This window comes from Penicillium paradoxum (genome assembly GCF_028828445.1).
Source record: "Penicillium paradoxum strain IBT 22861 chromosome Unknown utg000003l_segment0_segment0, whole genome shotgun sequence".
Taxonomy (NCBI): Eukaryota; Fungi; Ascomycota; class Eurotiomycetes; order Eurotiales; family Aspergillaceae; genus Penicillium; species Penicillium paradoxum.
In genome coordinates this window covers 3,829,569-3,853,328 of record NW_026643181.1, presented here as the reverse complement: position 1 = coordinate 3,853,328, position 23,760 = coordinate 3,829,569, and the positions used below count along the sequence as shown (strand labels likewise).

Here is a 23,760-nt window from a genome sequence, read left to right as displayed (position 1 = left end):
CCCCAAGATAGCGTATTTGTAATACGCCGATTCTTTCCACGATGTATTGGTTTCCAATTCAACCTCACATCATTGACATCTAAAAGAGTGGTAAGCCGATCAACTGAGTCAACCCATACAATAGTCTGAAGAATAACGATTGGAATATGAAAAGCAAGAGAGATATCCAACTGGAAGCTAGCGTTACCTAGGATCACTGTATCAAGTCTGCTAAACATAACAGCACATTAGTACCATGGAGGTACCCAGGAGCTTTGCTAGACCCTATGACGATCTAACTGCAATTTAGAATAGCAATCCCTTGCGACTCAGTATTATGAGTTTATAGATATCATATCACTAGGTAACACTGGTGCCAGTGAAGCTCCTGTTTAGACTTATCTGCTATGATTCAACCAAGAAAGGGACCTATAGATCTATGTAAAGTTGCACGGGCATCACAGGATTCCCTCTAGAGAATGACCGCCAGTTCGTTTGATACGATAGAAGGTCTTACAATCTCAAATGTGGGGAACTATCTGCCTTGCTGAAAAGAGAATCTGGCTATCGCCATGCCGACTCAAAACGTAGTCGGTCAAATCCGAATGTTCATTCTGCTGTTGTCTCACGGAGACAGACATCAACAATCAAATTGGCGACGATCAATTGAGACACACGCCGCTTTCGTGTATCTAACACCTGTTATGGGGACCCTCCTCCTGCCTCATTCTAACCGCCAATTCCCTTGCTCTTTCAACTATCACGAACCTGGATTCCATCATGCCCCCATGCACTCACAGGGACCATTCCGAGTTGACCATCAGCTTCTCTTCTCCATAACTTGACTCTGACGCGTCAGACTCATCCTAGAAAGTTACATGCTGGCGGATAAACAGGGAATCTCACACCTCATTTAACGAAACCCTGAGGCTCAGTCTGTTTGCTTCAAGATCGGGCATCTCTCACTCTACACCCGAGAGTACGTGCACCAGTAAGTCTCATCAAACTCTCCCCATATTGTCTCTATATTGCCCAGGCCTGGGAAGCCAGATTGGTGGAGCATCCGGTCACTGACGTGCAATACAAGGGAAGTCCCTAGCAATCGATCTCCATGGATTCCCTTCTTCAGCAGGTAGCATCGTCTCTTCCTGATGCGTTCCAACACGTCTTGGCGTGTTTGAAAGAAGACAATGCATTCACTCGTCGTCTTGGGTCTCTCCCCTCGGATGCAGACTTGTCCCTGACTCTCACTCTGCAACGCAGATTAACCGATCCATTCGAATCTCTTCCCTGGCTGGCCCTTGAAGCAATCCTTATCAATCTGCATAATCTGCCCACGCTACATCAATTGTATCAAGCTTCGCCAGCAGTCGCAAGCTATCTCCAGAGCTCCCCTGCATTCTTCGCAAAGATTGTGGAAGCAATCATGACACATCGGGACCGGAAGCAAGACACAGGACTTGACCGCGATATCCAAGTTCAGCTTCGAGCACTGGTATATCTATGGTGGAGTGACGAGACTGCTAGAATAGGGGTTTCGTCGGAGGGAAACCCATTACAACAATCTTATTTTGATGTTATGATTTGCTGGATGCACGTGCCTGAACACGTTATCCCTCTCATCCCGCCGTTGATAGGCAATGTTCCATTCCCTCAAACAACACCCCCAAGACTTCTTTACCGTCTCCTTGTAGTTGTGAGCGCGATTCGGGGTGATGCACATGCCTTCTTCCATGGCTGTATCAAACTTTGCTTGTCTACCAAAATAGAGCGCCCCAAGAATCGACAGAGACCTTGGCGAAAGAATGAACCCAGGCCCCCAGGAGTCCGACTCTACAGCTACCTAGAGGAGGACTGTGCTCCGTCTTGGATGGAGGAACAGCGCCTGATGCAAGCTTTCTTGAAACCATGGCTATTCGTTGCACTACGACAGGCTGTGTGTGAAAGGCGAACCCTAAGCGACTATGTCATTCGCAACAACTTCTTGAGACGTGCAGTGGCAGCGACTCTGCTTGATCTGAAGAAAGGCGCATTGGAGAACTTCTGGGGATCTCGCTTTGGTGGAGGGCCAGTATATGAGAACGAGCAATTCCAGGCAGCACTGGCCTGGAAGGCGCTAGACAAACCACTACACGGAGCAAAGCCAAGAAACTTTCAAACATGTTGTAAAGACTTGACTCCTTTGAATTGTGTGCAACTCACCCAGCACGATCAGATTCGACGTGTCCATGCTCCAGGATGCCTTTGGGCACAAAAATGCTACGTCCTATCCCATTCTGGCATCTCGCAGGCTGGCAGAAGAGGGGACTTTCGGCATTTCGGTGTCGGCTTCTTTGATGAATACAGAATGATTGCATTGGGGCTCATGCTTCCACAAATTGAGCGCTATACGGACCGCAGGGACATTGCCTATCGGTGGTGTTCCCTTCTGCTACCGACACCAGATGCAAATGACGAGACCAATACCGATGCAACTAAGGCCCGTGGACACATTCGCCCAGAGGAATTCACAAATATTTACTAACCTCCTTTCAGGACGAGGAAACAATCTCTTCCACCGAAGAAGACCTTGAACCCAGCTAGGCTGTTGACCTCGGTATACCCATCAATTCATATTGTTCTCTTCATTTCGACATCATGCAGGCACTGGAGCTTGTGCGTGCCCGCTTGAAACCGTGGAAACCAGGAAGTTTCATCTATGCCCAATAATCTCTGAGCCAGCTAAAGAATTCATGGTTGATTGAGAGATGCCGCCAGCTTATCGAAAGAGAAAGGGGAAACTATCCTCGAGAATGTCATCTATGGACCATAGTGTTCCTGAGACTCCTTTAAGGCATTGGTTTCAGTTCATTCTTTTTAATTTATGAAAATGAACCTAACAAACAGAAAGGAAAACCCCCAAGATTGCCTTCACGGTCTGGCGTAGGTCACAGATATCTGGAAATGAGTTTTGTATGTTCTACACTTTGGGGCTTTCGTACTGTTCCCTTGTAGATATGAATAGAGCACCTAAAAGCTCATGCTTGGTTTGTACCGCACCAGTGACAAGGGGTTGTTGTTGTTGTTTTAGAACGCCCAGCTCGAGCCATGCCTGAGTTCGTATGATGTACAGGGAGCAGGCATTTGAGCGCAAGTAATGCCAGGCCGAGCCCTGTAAACAATCCGCTGGATACACGTAAAGCGGACACGCTTCAGATTCCTGAATATGGAGTGTATTATGCACATGGAAGGGGCATTCGTTGCGAGTGAACCGCCTCGGATTAGTATTTGATTACATCTATGTAGTGACTGAGCCAGAGCCAATTGAAAGGACACAGCCTATTAAAGTACAATGGCCCTACTAGCCCCAGCCCGCTCATCAGGGGGCTTCATTTTGAATTCCGTGAGTGTTTTTCAAATGTTGATTGAGGTTCCACTTCCGGGAGAACCCGTCCTCATGTCGACTGCAACTCCTGATGGGGCACACAATATCCACTTTGCGATGAGGGCCTTTTCCAACGCCCAACTTCACTGGTCTGGTCTCCTCAGTAGGTTGTTCTATGTTCTCAGCGGCGGATTCGGCGAATTCCGGTGGCCCTTCCGGGGATGGAGACGGAGAATCCGAAGGAGGCACGATTGCGGGGGTCATTTTGGACTTTGAGCGTCGCGAACCTGATGTTTTCGTCCTGGACTTGGGCTGAACGGTAGGGTTGACAATGCGTTGAGGAACTGGCATAGATATTGGCGGCACAATCGGAAGATCGGGGTCACTGAGGAAGTCGCTTTCGCTTTCGCTTTCGCTTTCGCTCCCACTTTCACTTTCACCCTCACTTTCGGTGTAGGCATATTCTTCTTGGCCAGTTATGTGGCGCTTCTTTCGTACCCGTCCCTCAGGCATCGTCCGGAACTCAATGTCTTCTCCGAAAAGATCAGCGCATCGCTTTGAGGCGCGCATCACCGCCGGGGCGGGGAGACCCATCATTGATGCTAGTCCCATGACTTCGCTCCAATCGCGCAATTTGAGTCTGCTTCTGAAATGTCGGTTGCCCTGACGGCTTGCGGAGGGATTGCGGGATTGGTCTCGGCTTTCAGATACATCTCGCAGGCTTTCCTCGTCTGTTTCCGCTCCACTAGACGTGTGTGCGCTGCTAGAACGGACTGATGTTTGTCGTTCGTATGAGTCATGCCGATCGTGTTGTCGACCACGCGATCGACTTCGGCTTCGGCTTTCCCGATCATCGTCAGTCGGATATTCCTCGTCCTCTTCACTCGACTGCTCGCCATCAGAGTCGTCTTCATATTGGCGACTCTTCATAGCACAGTGCAGCCCGTGTAGCAGCCGATCTACTTGAGAAATGACATTTCGTACCAACGGACGCACTTGATGAGAAGCCTCCTCATCATCCAGTTGTACGATCGGCTCGAGGATTCTTGTATCAACAGGCTCCTCGTCTTCATCCTCTTCATTTTTCTTCAATTCATCTTCCATCAGCTGATCACAATCGTCCGTGATCCGTGGAGGATCTTCTACGATTTCTTCGAAATCCCACTCTCGCGCCTGGAATCTTTCTTTCGAAGCCTTCAGCATGACTGCTGTGATGCATTGTTCCAATTGAGCGCTCGGTCGCGGATCCGGTGCCATTTGTAATATCTCTGTAGCCTCCGGTCTGTTCCGGAGCATCTCATCAACGCGAGGAACTTTCGCAGCATGAACAGGCCATGCCGTCCACCGTCTAGGTACAAGGGGTGGGGCCTTCTTGTCATTTTCGAGTATCTTCCGAGAAATACCACGCGTTCGCCTGCGAAGTGCGTGGGCATTGTAAAGATGAGCCGATAGATCTCGACTGCGGTGAGTAATAATGGCATTATGAGCTCCGATATCGTCGGAGTTGTAGTGTCTCCATGCGTTGGCAAACCCAGTAAACAGATTGGGCCGCTCAACGCCTGGTGGCAGGTCAAGGCCTCGGTCAACTACGTAGTGGATTGGCTCCGTTTGAGGCTGAACTGGCTTTGTCCGGCGTCTGAGAGATCTGCCACGGTTCTCCTCTTGAAAATCGTCGATGAAGTCATCTTGGGATACGATGGACTGGTCTCGCATGATCATGTCGGCCTCATTTTCGCCTTGATCTGGTGCCTCGTCCATGGGGTCTGCTTCGGACACAGGATCTAGATTTCCATATTGAGAGAAGGGGCCACCGAAAATTGAGCTCCTCGGCGGCTCTGGCTGAGAAGAAGGCAAACCAACATCACTGCTGGGTCCACCGAACAGCGATGGACGTGGCTGTGCTGACTGCGGTGGGAATTGCCAAGACTCCTCTATCTGGCTCTGAGGGAAAGACGACATGTCTCAAGGACACGCTGGTCACTTATCGCTTGTATGCGCGAAGGGTTTGGACCTGTAGGGTCTAATTGTGGCATAAATGCTAGTTTTCATTGGCTGCCACTCGGCCTCATGCATCAATAAAGCATCCAGTGGCAGAGACCTCTGTCTCCTGTATATTGGCCAGATCCTTTCAACTTTTTAGTCGCACACTTTGATTGTTCCTGGATGTTAAAGATGTCAAAAATTCCAGGCGGGTGGATCACTGACGCGGTCACGTGGCGGATATACACTGTTAATGCCAAGATTATGCACGCTAATCCATAACAGGAAAGTTATAGTTGCATAAAGTTTTAGATAGGCCTTTCTTCTACTTCAATCAAACCCCAAGATGATAATCTAAATTCTGGCTTCTCTGTCTAACTAATCTTCATTTCAGGTCTCAAAGATTCCAGAATTCTTGGTCATAGGCTATCTCACCTTGACTCTATTGTCGTATGATAATAATATGTCTTAGGCAGGCCTCTTCAGGGACCTATTTGTCCGTTGATAAGAAGATCTCCCCTAGTGTCGAATTTGAAAAATCAATTTTGTTTCTCAATTTTCCCTTCGCTGTTCTCTATTCAAGAAATCTATTCGCAGTATTACTCGACTTTGAGACATTACTAACAGGTCCTATTCAAACACATATTCATATCATAGTTGCTTCAGATGTTGTACGAACAAGCCATTGATCGCGGACATATATACTAAGGAAACTTGATACTCTATATAGGCGCCTCTTACTCGTGGAACTATGGACTAAAAGTACACAGGGCGAACACTGCTCGGTCGAGGCTGGGGCTGTGCCGAGGAAGATCCTGTTGGAGCAGGAGGACAGACAGTTGCGAGGATGGGTTGTGTCACAAAAATAGTGGAGAAAACAATCTGCGTTCTGGTGACTTCAGGCCCCAATCCAGGAAGGTTCACAGCCCCATCCGCAGGCACCTGTCCACCAACATCCGAGCCGGTTGAAACTGAACTGATCTGGGTGGCTTTTGGAGGAGATCTATAGAAGCCGTTGTTGTCAACAAAGATAGGTTCTCTGTTAGCGGTTGGTACTGGAGCAAGGTATACAGTTGTGGACACCAATACGGTCTCCGTCACAAGCTGGGTGCTTCTGTGGGGCAGTGCGCAATACTGCTGATGATCCACGCAGGATGTGACAGTTGCAATGCGGGTGCTGAAGATGCTGGATGTTGTCTGCGTCGCTTGGATTGGTTGTTCAGTTTTGGTAACTGGGCAGACCGTTGTATATGCTACCACTGTCTCGGTGGTCACGGAGGTGGTTTTGGATGCAGCGGGACAATGTATGACAGTTGATGGGCAGGCTGTAATTGTAAAAGTGCGGGTAGTCAACACAGTAGATGTTGTGAGAGGTACATTGGGTGTCGACGCCGGAATCCCAGGGCCGTTGGTCAATGAGGGACCTCCAGTAACGGGACCAGGGCCACCACTAGGTATAGTCTGGCTGGGCACGAAGGGACCCGAGCCAGACGGCGATCCAGGCTGGTGGGGGTTTACTGACGGGCTCGCAGTTTGGCTGGTCGCAAGAGATTGAGATGAAGATACCGATGAAGGGACTTGACCAGGTAAAGAAACGACGGAAGATGATTGAATGGAGGGAGGAACAATCGACGAAGGGTGAATGGTAATCGAAGCAGATGCAGATGTACTGATCAATGATGGTGGGACTGCGACAGAAGACGGCGATGGTACCGATGCTGCAGAGGAAGATAGATGCACCGATTGAGAAACAGTGATCTCAACTGGAGACGAGGTAGGTACCACGATCAAGGTGGAAGACTGTCCTGGCAAGCTCGTAGAGGAAGATGGAGACGTCTCGGCTGGCGAACTGGCAGGAGCCTGAGAGACACTTACACTTGAGGTAGTGACAGACTCCGAGGTTGGTGCAGCTGATGTAGGCAAAGCAGAAGTGATGGTACTTGAAGCTGAGGGTGGGATTGATGTAGTGCAAACAGATTTGCTTCCAATGGGCAGTTGAAAGTTGTCCAAGTCAATCGTCACTCCAGGGTGTGTGCAAGCAAACACAAGATAAAGATCTTGAATAGAAGAAGTAGGTTGCCATTGGATTGAAAGGGATTTCCATTGAGCATCGGTAGAAGCAAGAGAAATCGTAGTCCGTGGAACCACCCATGAAGACCAAGTATCCTTAGACCACCCCAGGTAGCAAATTTGTGCTGGGTTGGACGGTCGGACGGGCTGGGTGGTCTGGATTCTGTAATCCAAAGAGAGATCGTACGGCTTGGTGGTATCAAGGTCTGACAGGGTTTGTTTCAGATAGGTATAAATGGAGGTTGCCTGAATCGTGCTGTATATTGTTGTTAGATTGTTCCCTGTCTTTGAGTGGGTTCTGAAGTAGGACTCACAAGCGATAGTCGCCGTCAAAAGCGTCACCAGCTACAACATTACCCAGCGATGGACCTCCTGAAGCCAACATCGATTTCCAACCAGTCAAATCCCCGGTCTCGAACGATGGGTTGGCCAAGGCGTGAACTGTCTCCTCATTGCACGTCACCTCTGCTTCAGTCAATGCGAGGAGACCACTAGCCAGGAACCATGCCCTCAAAAGGGATTTTTGGAAGTTAAGCATAGTGAATAGGGTCAACTTGTCGCCAGATTAACCACCGTGATTAAATATGCCAGCAAAAAGTTCGGTATATAAATGAGTGTGTGGTAAACGAGTGGCTCACATGAAATACATGTGCAAAAATACAACGAGTAATGCAGGAGAACGGCCAAAGGAATGAAACGACCAGATGCGATCTCCAAAAAGTAGGAACAAGCTCAGATTTTCAAATGCTGGCTCATATATGTATCCGCAGTCATTGAGTACCATCGCTTGCGTGCCCCAAATTTGGTTTCCTTGATACGAGGAAGCTAACACTTTGCCTGCACTAGGCGCTAAGACATTATCATTAGCGTATAGTTAACTTCGGCCTAGCCGATGCAAGCCTTTACAGGCGAGCTTTGACCAGAACCCTGATTGGTCTCAGGTAGACCATGAATCAGTTCGTCACGATGTGGTGGCGGAATCGGAGATATTAGGCGAGAGAGTGGAGAGCTCCATCCGCGCTATTTGATTGATCCTGGTCATACCATTGAATTGAGGCTCAGTCATAGCGTTGAATCCAGCCACATAAGTCAAAAATAGGCGAGTTGAGCTGGTGAGTTGATCTAAAGCTTTCGTGGCCATGGCATGGAATGGCATTGTATCACGATGTACGGAGTAGTGGAATTGACTCAGCCGGCGGTTCTTCCGAGGCTGCCTTGATAGGGGCTCCCTTGATATAAAAGTGATGGGGAAACAGACTGTGTATGGAAGTCTTAGGGTGAAGGAGAACAAAAGTCTGTGGCCCGATATTTTGGCAGATTTTAGCCTAACATGCCAGCCAGGATGTGTGAATGCCGGTTGAAAATACAAATATGAGGACCTTCACCATGGAATTTTCAGCATTCATACTAAAATGGAAAATCTAGATATGCCCGTATCTAAGGGCGCTTTGTATGCAAAGTTGGATTCGTTTGGTCTGCACACATGGGAGCCGTCGGGCCTAGTTGCTCAAAACGACTTAGCGTCTCCACAACCCTAACCTTATGAAGAGCAACTTTCGAGATTGACGGCTTTGTATACAAGATGGTGCTTCAAGTCAGAGAATGGGATGGAACGTCATGTCGAACCTTCAAGTTATTTCGGATTATCGTGCTCTAAGATTCGCAATAGAAGAAACCCACAATGTCACGAAAAGTTGGTGAGATAAAGATGTCTTTGCAAGTAGGATATAATGATGCCATTCGCATAAAAATATATAACAACAGCTCTATCTAACCATCCAAAGCGAAAGAAAGTGACAGAATCAACTGCGAGAGGGAAGAGCAAAACCACCTTTTTTTTCTATACTTTCGATCGCAGATTAAAACCCGTCGTTAGGAAGGAAAAGGGGCATCGAATCCTCCCAAATAGAGTTGGTTAAAGCACGCTTGTTGGATCCATCGGGATCCATAATCATGATTTGTCCATAGGGTTGGAAGGTTTCATCATACAGAGCACACTCGTATTGAAACCCGTACATGCCCGATGACCAAAGGATTTTTCCATCCTGGCGCCAAACAGCGTGGGCATCGTTGGAACCACTGTGAGTCAAAGTGCGAAGATCACTGCCATCAGGGCGGATGGTGCAGATGTCGTAATCTGCCGTGCTAACCTTGCGGGTGAAAATGATTAGCTCTCCATCAGGCGAGAAGGAGGGCAGGTTGTCCCAGTTGCTAGTGAGCTGCATGATCTCCTTGGTCTCCAAGTCAATGATGCGTAAACCAATATCCGACTTGTCGCCATATTTGGCAGTGTCAAAGCCCCACACACGATACACAAGCTTTTTGCCGTCGGGAGAGAAACTGGGAAATCCGTTGTTGAGCGCATTGTTACTTGTAAGATTCAACTTGCTGGCGGCAATGACCTCGGTGTGACTCCCGTTCGCGGCGGAGAGCACAATCCAGCCCCCGTGGAAATCGCGCGATTCAAACCAACCTCCGACTCCGAAAGCAAGCCATTCGCCGTCCGGGGACCACGTGGGATTAAATGCCCCGGCCAAGCCTTGTTGAATCAAGGTACCGTCGACGAGACCGGTATCGGTGGGACTGTAAACTATGGAAATCTCCTCGCCGTCTGTGTCAAAGGTGACAATGGAAGAGTTGCCAAGCTGTTTTTCGGTCACAGCTATGCGGTCGTTCGATGAGAGTTGAGGAAATACATCGGTGAAGCGGTAGTCCCACTCGTTATCCCAGCTATAAAGCTCTTTATAGAGAGGTCGAATAGACCAATCAACCTTTTCATAGACCACATACTTTCCATCGGACGACCATGAAGGGGATCGCATCTTTGTATTAGAGTAGCTACCGTCTGTGAGATATAAACCTTCCTTGTCACCACCCTTCAGATGGTATCCAATGGTGTTATTTGTCAAATATTGAGGGAAGGTCTTGACGTTGGGACCGCTGACCTCTGTGCGACGGTTGTTGCCATCGATTCCAATAGACACAATGGTGGAGTTTGCGGATGATATGCTTTCAGGTCGATGTGCGTCCCATGTTTGCTCGCGAGTCATCTCATAGAATATCAGGCGCTTCCCATCAGATGACCATTTGGGGGATCCTAGACAGTGACCAGTATGGTTGACGACACGCCGCAGATCTGAACCATCAGGACGAATGACGTAGATGGAAAGCTCTTGAGTGTGTTCCCAACCAGCACGTCCCAGGTATGTCGGCGGTCCGTGACCATCCCATGGAGTGTTGCGATCCGAGGAGAACGCAAGCCACTCTCCATCTGGCGACCAAGCTGGACGGAAATGACCATGCATCATGTACTGGTCCGGCCTGTTGACCGGGGTATCCGTGATATTCCACTCGGCCCCAGTCTGCAGATCCTTGATCCAAATGTTGGCCTTGTAGTTGTTGGCCGTCGAGACATATGCTGCCAATGTTCCATTAGGCGAGAGCACAACACTATCTTCGGCTGCTGGAGATGTTACAATGGGCTGTAGATCTGAGCCATCTGGGCGTACGCGCCAGATGTCGGAGTTTCCATCACCGTTGCGCTCACTAGTGAAAGCGATCCATTCGCCATCGGGAGAAAAGTCGGCGTGATATTCGTAAACCGCATCCTCTAATAGAGGACGCTCATCGGTCCCGTTTGCATTGGCAATATATAGTTTTGAAGCCCCAGGTGAAATTCGATTCATCAGCATCACACCCTTCTTCCCAGTCGCCGAAGAGGGAATGGTAGAAGAAGCACTTGCCGCGGGTTTACTCGGATCGGTGTCGCAAGCCGAATGATTGTGGACATTCAGCCTGTTATGGGGCTCAATGCTTGCATCTCGAGCATAAGGACAGCCCCCGAACGCAGGGGTGGTAATAGCAAGGCTCACAACAAAAGCAATACAAAGCCGCATTTTAAATATCGTGAGAAGAAGAGAAGGAACCGTTCGAGAGACTTTGGCCTACAAGGAATTGTTCAATTTTGTCATCAGCAGTACAAAATATGGAAGCAGTAGCAAAGTGGAAGGTGCTATTTGTATCTCATTTTCAAGGTTTATACTTGTTGATTATTGCCTCAAATCTAGTCCTAACCGTCAAATGTCCGACCATTTCCGGAATCTAGATATCCTAGCACTGTTCATCCAATTCGGAAGCTTGTTGATCTAAAGTGCTCCCGTGTAGTAGACGAGGAGAACATTATAGCCACGGTATTCTGTATGGAGCGCCATATCCTATATGAGACAAACAAATCAATCATGGTTTATCTCATAATCTTCTCAATTACATGGGTGGAACTTGTAGACTCAACGCTATATGATAGCAGGTCTAAAATACTGGGATAGCAAGTTAGTCTGATCTACTCACGGTGTTGATTGAATAGCGAGAGCTGTATTTGATGATTTACTTCCTCTGAAAATCCTATAAATGCTATAATAGGTTATGGTTACATCCAGATATAACTATCTCCTGGGTAATGGGGTAGTATTGAAGTATAGGCCGTGCTATATCATATTGTGCGAGGCTAGGAGCTACGAGAAGAAAGATCTGAGTGGCCAAGGAAGGCTGGTTGCAACTAAATGTAATTATTATGAGCTATTGTACAACCGTACAACCTGGCAGCTGAAGTGCTGATCTGCGGGCAAGGGTGAACCTCCCAACTTTCTACCTGTAGGTTGGAACGAGGAGCTTTTACTTTCGGGCAAAGCGTAGCCAAATTGCTTGTTCACAGTTTCCCAGGGGATAATACGAGATTGGGGCTTAGGTAGCGCTCAAACAAAGGGAGATCTTGCTATTATTGCTGTGTCACCCGAGTGGCCTGTTAATTTGACAAGACTACCAATGAGATGGAGGTTGTTGGACTGAGGACGACTTGCATGAAACAATGAGCCTTGGGTTTGGCTTATCGAAAAGGGCGTTCAGCAAGCAATCCCGTTATAGAAAATCTGAGTATGTGGTGCAGATGGCGCGACGTTAGCATTGAGACCGGACTATATCGAATTGAAGCACGATGCTTTAAAAGATGAGATTGCCGATTCCTAGCTAGTGGCCTTTTCTACACAACTAGTAGTGTCACTGGACATAATGCATGATGACTACAGTAGGCAACAGGAAATATGTCCAATCGGAGTGTAATCCTGGCATCCATGGATGCCTAGGTGGGATTAAGTAACGACATATAGAGAGGTCCGTTCAACACTTACCAGGTCTGGAATTTCATGGTAAGCGCTGTTGTTATGGTTCTTGGTGAGCTTGTGAGGGAATTATTGGCAACATGAAGTGTTCGTAGCACGCCCGGGGGCTCAGTCGATAGTTCGACACTGCGTACCGTAGCGGCTGAAACCGTGATATGTCTTCTCAATACCCTTTGAGCTCACCATGCTGCCTTTCGCGGACAAGTCTAAATCCGCGCATGATTTGGGAACCGGTGAGATGCCGAGGCAAGCCTTGGGAGATAATTGTGTGGTTGCAGATCCCTAGTCTTTGAGGCTCTAAGACTCGGATGTAGCTCACTATGTATCCTATCAGTTTTGTTCCTGGTCATTATGAAAATGACGAATGATTGTAGCTGACCATCAAACAAAAGCGAGAACAAGAAAATGACAAACAAAGTGACTAGTGCAGCGATATCATATTTGCGTGCCGCCAATACCCCGGGAAAGGGCAAATCACAGCAGTGAGCATCCTTCATCCGAAGATTTCACCACAAGTTTGGAATCACGATCAAAGTTGACGAGTAGGGTCTTCCATTCTGCCTGGCCCACTGTCGTTTCCTCCTGGCCACTGACAAAGCTCAAAAACCCGCCATGGGTAACAACGACTATGTCTGGTCGTTCAGTATCCTTCAACTTTTCAAAATTATATTGCAGATGACGCTGAACTCGTGTTCCGCGCAACTTCAGTGCCTCGATATCACTCGCGTAAAGTCCCTCCTTTGCTGGGAAGACAGGGTTCAGCTCAATGATTTCCCATGGCAGATCATAGAATTCCGAGCGCAAAACTGATGGATCTGAGCCAGTATCACATGGACGGGAAGAGTGTGCTTGTAGATCTGGCTCTAACGAAAGGCGTGCGCCATTTTGGACTCCAACTCTGGAGCCTTGAGCGTAAAACCTCTCATCAATGGATTGTTGGAAGCCTAATCGGGCAGTTTGAAGGGTGCGTCGGAGAGGAGATGCCATCACCAGGCCGACAGTTTCCTTGAAAGGGAACTCACGGCAAAGCTTGTGACACTGTTGGATTCCCCTTTCTGTCAATGGTGGGTCAAGAATGGTGATATCGTGGCCGGGATTATGCGTGGCTTCCGCATGTCGAACAAGATGTAACCGGAAGGACATTATGATTTGGGCTTGTCGTATCTGGCCTGAAAATGTGATAGAATAGGGAAACTAAAAGCTGAATTCCCTTCCTTTAGCCATTGTAGATAGAGGCTTAAGGCTTATAGCCGACCGGTCATCGGCCCGCATTTCTATATCGGGTAATGTGAGCCGCAACCCCGAGCAGGTTTGTCGCTCGTCGAAAGGTAGGCGGCTTGAGTAATATTCAGATCAATGACATCTGATGTGACAAAAGCTTGATGACCAAACGCCGAAGTTAATCGTGAAGTTTTCAACTGTCGAACTGGTCGATCACTGATCAATCACATGTTGCGATCGTCTGGCAGTCCAAAGACAGAGGTGAGCGTTACTTCTCAATAAACGGCTGGATCAATCCCTTTGTAGTCGGAAACACAAAGAGCCACCAGAGAAGGTCGCTCGAACGTTAATCGCCTCTCTGCACATTGGTTGGCTAAACAGGCGATGACGTTTCCCCGGGGTCAGTTTCTCTCCGTTGCACCTTGTGCGCATAAGCGTGGTTAGGTAGCCAGCGAGCCCCCCAACTATGGCTGGAGCTTTTGCTATCCGACAATTTTCTGCTGTTTGTTTTCTATATTCTATTCTTTTCCATTCAAGGTCTTTATTGGGCCCTTTTGCGGGTTACTCTTGCTCTTGTCTTCTCCTGGATACCCTGGTAATGACATCTCGGACTTCGATCATCCCACTGAATAACTTACACATGACCAGCACACAAGTCTCAAAAAGTGCGACTGTTGTTCTTGAATCTTTGAAGGACATAGACACTGTGCTCGGATTGGGAGAAGGAGCAGTTGTGACTCTGAGCTGGCGTACAGCTTCCCATGTTCAAAAGAGTGTGCAATCATCCCCACAATATGTGCACTTCTTGCCAGTTTGAGCAGCAACAATTAGAGCTTTTCTTCTTTGGGGGAGTCCCGTTCCTTGACAAAAGCATTCTCAAAGTCAAGACCTGCGTCTTGTCTTATGATGCCGTATCCAGATGATGAATCCAAAGGTCGGCTCCCATGCGCATCTGAAAAGCCCTTCGCTCGCAACATATTTTCCACGGCAACCTCGGCAACTTTCAATCTCATCCCGGCATCTTCGGCGGCAGTGATGCCATGTTGAACATCTTTGATGCCAAGGTTCAAGCTGGACCAAGGAGATTCGCCTAAATCATATCATTAGCCAATGAGAAGCGGTAAGATGTGATATTTGATGCTATATACATACCCTGAGCTGGTAGATAGACACCCTGTGTCATGCGAGTAGAGGTGGAGTGCATCAGACTCCCGAAATTCAGCTCAAGCAACTTTTCAAGCGTTCCTGTACCGAGGTCGCTTTTCTCAGCTAATACCTGAGCTTCGCCAATGATTTCCATTGTTCCCGCAACGATGAAATTGCTACTTGGTGTCAGCATAATGAACCAAACACAAAGAATCTCCGATGCAATCTCACCCCAGGGTCTTGAGAAGACTGGCTTTCTCGGGCGCTGGAACAATCATCACCTCTCGAGCAAGCACTCCTTTGACCAAAGGTAGAGCCACATCAATCGCTGCAGGTGCGCCACCCATCGCTATCAAGAGCGTACCACTCTCTGCAGCTGGCGTAGCTCCAAATACCGGTGCTGTGACAGTGTGTGAGAAGCTATGAATCACGATCAAGGGCGATTGGCCTACCAGCAATGTAGCTTGCACCGCGTGCTTTCAATTTCTCATCTATCTCTTTGGTCGTATTTGAATACACGGTGGTAGTATCGACAATTACCTTGCCATTGATATCATTGACAGCCAAGATTTGGTCAATGATTGCATTCAATGCAGCATCATCACTTGTCTTGTTGCTCGATGTCAGTCAACAAGATCCATCCCGACCCCCAATGGAAGCAAAAACAATCATTTGCTATATTTGAGGGCCCTTTTCTTACGTACTCACAGAAATGAAGAACAAGTCACACTCGCCTACAAGCTGAGCAATAGACTCGCATCCAATACCGCCAAGGGATTCAAGTGGTGCTCCACGAGACGCTGTACGGTTCCAAAATCTCAATGGTGTTTTTCCTTCGTTTTGGAGAAAGCCTTGGACATTTCGAGCCATAGCAAGACCCATACTTCCGAGTCCTGGGGAGTATTAGTGCTCGCTTACTCCAAATTGTGGTTGTTCTTTGCCGTACCTATCCATCCCACAACTTGTTGTTTGTTTGATGTCATCTTGTGGGTGTAGTTTATCTATACTCTGTAGAATGTAACAAGATCCAGCTTGGTATAGGAGTCGGAGTCACAAAGTGTTCAAAAACATCGCGAGAAAATATAGTGAGATTTCGGATCTGACCCGAAGGATGACTCACCAATCAGATGCTCCCGCGCGGGGAAGCATCCGGTTCGATTTGTATGCGGAATGTGTTTTGCTACTCCGTACAGAACATACAAATTGTTCGCTATCTAAGGCCACGCTCACGATATATCCTATGTGATACGGTCTAACAAACAGGATTTATCTCCTTGTCGAACTTCACGGAGGAGCTGCGACAATTACTGCCGCCGCACCCTCCAAGGCCACACCAGAATTGGCAGTCATCCGGGGTAGACCACCGGTGCTGGTAGGCGAGGTCGCGACCGAAGAAGCTGCATCATCAGTAGAGGTACTCGAGGCGTCTGTGGCCGTCATCGAGCGGCCAGCGGTGATGGTGACCGGCACGAATTGAATGTCATCTCCAGTCAAAGTAATGCTTTGATCGCCTTTGGGAGGTGTCATGGAGGACTAGAGACCGCTGACTACCACCCCATGCACAAGATAGTCGTGTTAACTTCCAAAGAGCAGGGGGCACAGTCCTTGATGCCGAGTTAAGTCTCAAACTTGATACACCTTGGGCTCAAAAATGGCTCTTCGCAAGAAATATACCTATCATCGTTGTTTTGCACTACCCACTGTACCTTCCTCGGGCCTGCAGTGTATAGGATGCCTGGGGCGAAACCGCAGTCTTCCAAATCAGTTCCTGGAGGGCAGTTGATGGGTCAGGGCACCGGGGTGGGCGCCAGGGGGCACTCCGATTTGCTTACTCAGCTGCAGCTGGGGCCACGGAGTGGAGCCCTGGAGCCCAAGTGGGTCTAGTGCGTGTTTAGAGGGAAATCATGTCTTAGCGCCTGATTATGGCCTCATTTCAGGCCAACAGTCGTATACTTGTGCAGTGCTAGCTCAATGAATCCCGATACGCTAGCTTCACATGTGACATTCGAATACAAGAGCATCTGTAATCAAGGCTTCTCAGGGTGAGCGCCATACACCGTCTTACATGTACATATATTGTCTCCACTACGGAACGTGACATCGCTTCAACTCGGGCTCACCCTTCTGTTTTCTTTCCACAAATTGCATCTTTGCAAATATCAGCATCATTTTTCTTATTGTTTCGAAAGAAAACTCTGGTCATCTATGACCTGTACCTAGGTAGAGCATCATGCCCAAACCTGGCCGTCTCGCTTCCATCCTACGGCCATTCGGCCTGATCTGGTTCTCCATCTGCTGTAAGACTTTCCCACCCAAAACTTCACCAACTCTACTAATTATATCATTCAGTACACTGGGAGGCCTTGACACAAGCCATTCGTCGAGATGGGCTCGCTGCACTTGGTCACCCACAACAAATTCGAGATGCCGCTTCAGCAAAGTTGCTCAGTATAACCTGTAATCCACCCCGCTCCTCATATATACCCTGGCCGAAATGATGTACTGAGTCAACTGACCATCATGAACAGCGAGTGGCTTTATCGCTTACGAAGATACAACCATTGTTCCCTCCCTCGTGCAAGCTGCTAGCGGCGTTGTTCTGGAACTCGGCCCGGGGCCAGGAAATCAGATTCATCGTTTTGATGTCTCTCGTGTCAACCATATCTATGGGGTTGAACCCAATCCCCAGTTCAAAGATACCATCGATGCTCTCTTGGACAAACATGGTCTGCAGAATGAATATAAGCTCATAGCTTGTGGCATTGAAGATAGCGACGTTTTGAGAGAAGAGGGAATCACAGAGGGCAGCTTAGATACTGTGTTATGTATTCAGGTCTTGTGTGCCGTCAAGGATCCGAAGAACGTCATGAAGGAGGTGTGGAAACTCCTCAAACCAGGAGGCAAGTTTATATTCTGGGAACATGGGCGGAGTCGAAACCGCGTGACAACTGTAGCGCAAGGTATGCTTGTCTCGAGTGGAATAACGGATCCGATATGCGAACCGGCTAACATGAGAAAACCCTAGCTTGCTGGAATCCTCCCTGGAGCACATTCGTCGGTTGTGATTTGACTCGGAATGTGCTGACGGACATTCTTAACTGCGGCGAATGGGAAAATCCACATGAGATTGAAGAACCTCATGAACCATTTAGTTTGTTGCCTAGGGTTCAGGGCGTGCTTATCAAGAAGAAAGCATAATTGAACCCGATGAGAGCAAATCCAGCCACTCTTGATTGGATTAGGTATATATGCGGTATAGATCTCGATGTATTTACAGAGATCGAAGTTGAAGTGGCAAAGGTCGTGATGGTGAATAGACCATTGTAAACAACATGATCCGAATAGGGCGAGTCTGAAGTTTTGAAGTTTTAGATCAATCACCCTGGAAAATATCATGACAGACCACGAATAACGTGCGACCAAATGACCGAAAGAAGGACGTTGTATACTTTCAAAGTTCAGCTTCCACGTGCTTTCCACGTGCTGTCGACCAAGAGATGACACTTTGGGAAGGTGCACGTTCAGTTCCCAACCTTATTGCCACTTAAAATCCCGTAGGCTTTAGGTCTACAAAGGCTAAGACTTAGAGGATACAATTGACATGAGTTCTTAGTAATTCATTGTTTCTCGACAGAAAAGTAAACTACAAAGCATCTTGACGTGGTATAGGGCAAAAGCTATACATATGATTGGGATTTCACACCCATAAATAGCATTAAAACTTCACAAATTTTTGAGGGGCCTATACATGGGACATATCCAAACCACAAACGCCCGGAAACGCACTATCTAACATGCACAATTCAACCCGAGCTTTAGTTCTTCTCGCCCTTCTGGGCCTTCTCAAACTTGCGTCGCTTGGAGCGAAGCTTGGCGGACTCGTCAGCGGTCTTCTTGTTAGAGTAGATCATCTTCTCAAGCAGCTTGCGCTTCTTCCGGCTCATCATCATCTTCTGTCTCTCGAGCTCCTCATCCTCGCTGCGCTTCTTGGCGGCCAGCTTCTTGGACTTGGAAGACTTCTTCTTGGCAGCTTCCTCGGCGGCGGCGTTGGATGTGAATGGCAAACCAGCGGCTTCGGCCTCGAGCTCCTTCTGGTGCTGAGTGCGGGCGGCCTCGTCATCATCTTCGGACTCGGATGCGGCTTCCGACTCGAATCCACCAAAGTCTTCGACCTCCTCGTCGGACTCCTCTTCGCTCTCGTCATCGTCGGTGCCGGCGACATCCATGCCACCGTCGACAGACTCCTCATCGGACTCCTCGGCAGAAGCATCCTTGGCATCGGCCGCGGGCTCATCTGCCATCTCCTCATCACTGTCAGAGGCCTCGGCGGCAATCTCGGCCTCATCCTCCTCCTCCTGCTCGGCAAGGGTGGCGCGTGGGTCGTAAGCGCCACGAGAAGCCTTGACCCAAGGGCTCAAGTGGGGTGGGAGGGTGGTGCCAGGTGCGTAGAGATCAGCGCGGAGGAGCTTTCCATCGTTGATGCAGTCCCAAACCCACTGGGGCTGGATGTAAGTACGGCCAGGGATGCGGGTTCCAGGCTGGACCTTCTGAACGGCGTTCTCGTCGGCAGCGGGGATGGCGGGAAGAGATTCCTGAGGAAGTTGGGGACGATCGACAATTTGGTGAGTGATGCGGGGGTCGGTCTCATCGTGAGTGAAGGCTCCATCGCCGAGCACGGAGGCCCAGCCAACGCGCTTGCAGCCGAATGCGCGCAGAATGAACTCCAGAGGAGCCTTGGGGGCTTCACGGGAAATGTAGAACACGAAGGGGGCGAAGAGTGCACCAGCCTCGTTGCCGCTCATTGCGGGTTGAGGGAGAGTATCGGCTTCGGGAGCGGCGGGCTCAAAGCGGTCGATGGCATCGGTGGCCTCGTCGGCGGCCTCAGTCATCTCCTCATCCTCCTCGCCCATACCAGCCTTCTTGATCACCTTATCGACCTTGGCTTGGAGTTCCTTGGAAACTTCCTTGTTGGAGTTGCCGTTGCTCTGGCCCTTGCTGGCCTCGATGGCCTTGGGAACCTCACCAACTGCACGGCCCTCAAGGGTGAAAGCGGCCAATTCGGCACCGTTCTCGTCACTGCGGGTATCAAACTTAGGGGGGTATCTCAATCCAATTGATGAGTACAGGCGGAAGTTAACGAAGCCGAGGAGGGTGGTGTAAAACTCGACAAAGGTAGCCATGATACGGTAATCGACGTCTCCATTGACACGCTGGACGAAACGGTAAGGCACAAGCCACATGATATCCTGTCCCTGAATGGTAGCCTGGTAGTAGATACCCTTGATGGAAAGGAAGGATCTGCGCAGGGAGTTGGTCATGATCAGGTAGTGCTGGAACTCGTGGCAAAGGCGCTGGCAGAGCGCAACAGTCTTGGAAGGAACATGGTCGGTGGAGGGGAGAGTGGCGAAAAGGAAAAGAAGAGAGAGAGCGTCGTCAAGGTCACGGAGGGCATCGATAAAGGTCGGGTAGCGCTCTTTAATGACATGATCCAAAGTGAGTCTCGGGGCGTGGTTCTTTTCTAAACGGGAGGCATCGCTGACTTCTCCACGGCCGAGGGAGCGAGCAATCTTCTTTGCAACGGCCTTCTGGTCACGGAACTTGTTAAGCAACGGCTCGTGCAGCAGATACTGGATGTCCTTGGTGTAATAGAAGGTAGTGTTGGGCGTAGATGTCTTGGAGGCCTTCTTCTTATTACGGGGCTCGCGAGGGTAGATACCTAAGATCGGAGATCTTGTTAGACTTGCGATTCAGATAGAATGCCTTGGAGAAGGACAATTACCCTTGAAGATGCATAGTCGACGGAAATCCGGCAAAGAGATCTGAAGTTTGCGCACGGCCTGTGTTCTGGTAATGTAGTTCTTGGCCGCGCCAGAGGAACCTAAAAGAGGTGTCAGTCAAGTCAATTGAAATCCCGGATTCGTTTCCGCATACCCTTCTTCTTTATTTTGCCCATGGTGAAAAGTGGTTGTCAAAAGATCTAAACGGCTGCTGATAAGAAGAAGAAAATTTCTCGATAACTTTTTTTTCTTACCGCAACAAAGTGGTCCGTGCCCCGAAGGCGGAGAGAGGGCTGGTCCCAAGGGCCAAGCTGGAGTCAACAACTAGACCTCACCCCGTCATGGCTGTAGACCGGCGGAAGATTGCTGTATTTGGCGCAGCCTTTGTGCTGCGTCTGCTTCTCGCATGTCTCTTCCCTTCATTGCCTGATTTGTTAACCGGGAGGGTTGAAGTCTCTACACCCGTCAATAGCTTCAAGCGCCGTACGTGTCTCCAAACCATTGACTCCGCATTCTATAAACTAATTCCAATGTATAGTGCAGGAAGGCCTATTTTTGTACACAAGAAATGTGTCGCCCTATGATGGAGGTGTCTTCCATCAGGTTCGTGAATCTAATTTCCTCTCATTTCAAGCCGTGTATTGACAATTGATCTGATGATCTAGGCACCCCTCCTATTACCTCTGTTCGCCCTACTCCCGGATGCGAAGAGCTCACCTCTACCAACCGCCATTTTCTACTTCCTTGTGGATCTTTTGAATGCGCATGCATTGATCGCAATTTCTGCGTCGGGTCAATCGGTTAAATCGAGATTGCACTCAGCGGTCCGAAAACATGTCCGGTGGGATGGGGTGTCAGTTGCAGCATGGTAGGCTTTCTGGTTCGTCTGTCATGAGTCTACATGCTTACGCAGAAATAGGTTCTTGTTCAACCCTCTTACTATTGCGACATGTCTAGCGCGGTCAACAAGCGTGTTCACCACATCAGGAGTCCTCTTCGCTGTCTCCAATGCAGTCGGGGGAAACAGTATTAATGCAATGCTAGCCCTCGGGTTTGCTTCCTACTTATCGCTTTACCCTGCACTACTATTTTTTCCGTTGGTTCTACTATGCTATGACTGCCGCTTGCAGGGACTAAACCCACCCAATGTTGGATCTTTCGTTGTCCAACACGCTGCCCTGCTGCTGGCCAGTGTGGCAGGACTGCTTGGTCTCTCCTGCCTGATTACAGGCAACTTTTGGGAATTCATCTCGGCAACATACGGTTTCCATCTTCTGGTCCCAGACTTGACCCCCAACGTGGGGCTGTGGTGGTACTTTTTCATCGAGATGTTTGACTCCTTCCGGGAGTTCTTCCTCGGTGTGTTCTGGCTTCACTTGGCTAGTTATGTCGGGGGCCTCACAGCTCGTTTCCGCAGTCAGCCTCTATTCGTTATTGCCTCCCTTTTAGGTGTTTTCGCCATCTTCAAGCCGTACCCTAGCATTTCGGATGCATCGTTGTTCTTTGCATTGCTGCCATTGTATCGGCACCTTTTCCCATGTAAGTATTTACAACGCTTTAGTAACTCTTTGAGACTACCGTGGCTAACTCAGCACAGTGATGCGATATACCTTCTTTGCGGTATCGGCAATCCTATACTCCAGCCTCCTCGGTCCGGCTTTCTACCACCTTTGGATTTACGCCGGGTCTGGAAATGCGAACTTCTTTTACGCCATCACGCTGGTCTGGAGTTTGGGTCTCTCTATCCTGCTTGCGGACACAGTCTTCGCCGCCCTCAGAGACGAATGGGAGCAAGAGCATCCAGAACAAGAGGGCACAGAGGTGCGGCAAGTGTAATGTACATTAAATTGTTGCATATTGCATATTCATTGCTATTTCCATATCAATCACCAGGATACAAAACATTAATAAAAAAAGAGAATATCCACCGATCATTCATCCAACCGCTTGGACAAAATCAAGTACTCAACATCCTTAATTGTGCCATTGCGCAATTTACGCGGCCGCGGCGAGTACTCATCAACTTCATACCCAAGCCGCTCATAGAACCGTCGAGCACTTTCATTCGACTTGAAAACTGTCAACATAGCCTTTTCCAAGTCGACAGCCCGGCCGATGCTCTCCATCCGATTCATGAGCAAGTTCCCAACACCCCGTCCCCGGGCCGTCGGCGACAAGTGGATCTCGTAGCAATAAACCACCTCCTTCCCATCTTCGTAGGTGACCATAAACGACAAGAAGCCGAGTACATCTTTAGAAGGAGTCTCAGATGGGTGCTCACTTGTCTTAGACGGAGATGAAGCAGCTTTGTCGGCATCTTCGCTGTGCTTCTCTACTCCAGCGTGTTCCCCGCTAGAATCACCAAAATCATTCGGTATTTTTCGCAGGATCAGATACTTCATGTCGGGCAATCTCATCTCTTTTCGTTTCTTGGTACGCGACCAGCCTCCGCTAGATGCAGCATAGGCTTCACCCGATGTTTGCTCAATTAGATTCAGACATGCTTCCAGATCAGCTGCGGAGATTGTCGCTGCGGAGTAAATCTCCACGGGCGTGGCGATCAACTCTCGGGTTGTGTGATCTTGGGATGGATGCGCTTGATCAATGGCATTCTCCTTGGCTAGATCTCCTGTCTGCGTGGTTGGAGTCACATATTGAGAGATGAAGTCTTCAATAGACAAAGCGTTGGTTTTTTCGACCAGTGGGACTAAAGGACTGTCAGTACGCGTCATAAATTCATTTCATTCGATATCATAAAGCGATCAATTATCAGGTTGAAGCTTTCTTCGGGTAGTGCTTGAACGTGGCGAGGGAGTTACTCACGTTTGTTGGAGACGCGTCGGATTGGGGACCGCGGTCTTTTGGCCTTTGGTTTTGTGACTCGGCTTTCTTTTACGGATGGCATGGTGGGGGATTTCAACGGTAATTGATATGAGTGTTTGATAAGTCCGAGATGAGATGATCAAGTGCGCAGATATTGGGTGGAAAAACTGAAGAGGTTCATAGATACTGAGCAATGTTGTTCGGAGGCGATGGCCCGGCGACCCCG

The 23,760-nt window shown here is 48.9% G+C and overlaps 11 protein-coding genes across 11 annotated transcripts; 3 read left to right on the top strand and 8 right to left on the bottom strand.

Moving 5' to 3' along the window:
- Positions 1-1,090: 1,090 nt before the first annotated feature.
- Positions 1,091-2,503, top strand: N7457_003278 (uncharacterized protein; the record flags this gene model as incomplete). Its single annotated transcript, XM_057174323.1, has 1 exon — positions 1,091-2,503. The coding sequence occupies one exon, from the start codon at positions 1,091-1,093 to the stop codon at positions 2,501-2,503; it is 1,413 nt and encodes a 470-aa protein (XP_057034474.1).
- An 834-nt stretch (positions 2,504-3,337) lies between these two features.
- On the bottom strand, positions 3,338-5,302 carry N7457_003277 (uncharacterized protein; the record flags this gene model as incomplete). Its single annotated transcript, XM_057174322.1, has 1 exon — positions 3,338-5,302. One exon carries the CDS (start codon positions 5,300-5,302, stop codon positions 3,338-3,340), a length of 1,965 nt encoding a protein of 654 aa, XP_057034473.1.
- A 777-nt stretch (positions 5,303-6,079) lies between these two features.
- N7457_003276 (uncharacterized protein) lies at positions 6,080-7,931 on the bottom strand (the record flags this gene model as incomplete). The annotated part of the gene is made up of 2 exons (XM_057174321.1): positions 6,080-7,649; positions 7,708-7,931. 2 exons carry the CDS (start codon positions 7,929-7,931, stop codon positions 6,080-6,082), a joined length of 1,794 nt encoding a protein of 597 aa, XP_057034472.1.
- Positions 7,932-9,252: 1,321 nt separating this feature from the next.
- On the bottom strand, positions 9,253-11,289 carry N7457_003275 (TolB family protein; the record flags this gene model as incomplete). Its single annotated transcript, XM_057174320.1, has 1 exon — positions 9,253-11,289. One exon carries the CDS (start codon positions 11,287-11,289, stop codon positions 9,253-9,255), a length of 2,037 nt encoding a protein of 678 aa, XP_057034471.1.
- Positions 11,290-13,041: 1,752 nt separating this feature from the next.
- Positions 13,042-13,710, bottom strand: N7457_003274 (histidine phosphatase family protein; the record flags this gene model as incomplete). Its single annotated transcript, XM_057174319.1, has 1 exon — positions 13,042-13,710. One exon carries the CDS (start codon positions 13,708-13,710, stop codon positions 13,042-13,044), a length of 669 nt encoding a protein of 222 aa, XP_057034470.1.
- A 905-nt stretch (positions 13,711-14,615) lies between these two features.
- N7457_003273 (NAD(P)-dependent oxidoreductase) lies at positions 14,616-15,917 on the bottom strand (the record flags this gene model as incomplete). Its single annotated transcript, XM_057174318.1, has 6 exons — positions 14,616-14,878; positions 14,941-15,110; positions 15,166-15,334; positions 15,387-15,543; positions 15,643-15,827; positions 15,881-15,917. 6 exons carry the CDS (start codon positions 15,915-15,917, stop codon positions 14,616-14,618), a joined length of 981 nt encoding a protein of 326 aa, XP_057034469.1.
- A 301-nt stretch (positions 15,918-16,218) lies between these two features.
- On the bottom strand, positions 16,219-16,461 carry N7457_003272 (uncharacterized protein; the record flags this gene model as incomplete). Its single annotated transcript, XM_057174317.1, has 1 exon — positions 16,219-16,461. The coding sequence occupies one exon, from the start codon at positions 16,459-16,461 to the stop codon at positions 16,219-16,221; it is 243 nt and encodes an 80-aa protein (XP_057034468.1).
- Positions 16,462-17,158: 697 nt separating this feature from the next.
- N7457_003271 (class I SAM-dependent methyltransferase) lies at positions 17,159-18,132 on the top strand (the record flags this gene model as incomplete). Its single annotated transcript, XM_057174316.1, has 4 exons — positions 17,159-17,231; positions 17,284-17,391; positions 17,463-17,894; positions 17,960-18,132. Coding segments are annotated over 4 exons (786 nt in total), but the record flags the coding sequence as incomplete, so codon positions are not given.
- A 617-nt stretch (positions 18,133-18,749) lies between these two features.
- On the bottom strand, positions 18,750-20,887 carry nop7 (mRNA-binding ribosome synthesis protein NOP7; the record flags this gene model as incomplete). Its single annotated transcript, XM_057174315.1, has 3 exons — positions 18,750-20,650; positions 20,714-20,812; positions 20,866-20,887. 3 exons carry the CDS (start codon positions 20,885-20,887, stop codon positions 18,750-18,752), a joined length of 2,022 nt encoding a protein of 673 aa, XP_057034466.1.
- Positions 20,888-21,052: 165 nt separating this feature from the next.
- N7457_003269 (GPI-anchored transamidase subunit GAB1) lies at positions 21,053-22,547 on the top strand (the record flags this gene model as incomplete). The annotated part of the gene is made up of 5 exons (XM_057174314.1): positions 21,053-21,194; positions 21,250-21,314; positions 21,377-21,579; positions 21,631-22,250; positions 22,309-22,547. 5 exons carry the CDS (start codon positions 21,053-21,055, stop codon positions 22,545-22,547), a joined length of 1,269 nt encoding a protein of 422 aa, XP_057034465.1.
- Positions 22,548-22,642: 95 nt separating this feature from the next.
- Positions 22,643-23,616, bottom strand: N7457_003268 (N-terminal L-serine N(alpha)-acetyltransferase NAT4; the record flags this gene model as incomplete). Its single annotated transcript, XM_057174313.1, has 2 exons — positions 22,643-23,418; positions 23,535-23,616. The coding sequence occupies 2 exons, from the start codon at positions 23,614-23,616 to the stop codon at positions 22,643-22,645; spliced, it is 858 nt and encodes a 285-aa protein (XP_057034464.1).
- Positions 23,617-23,760: the final 144 nt, after the last annotated feature.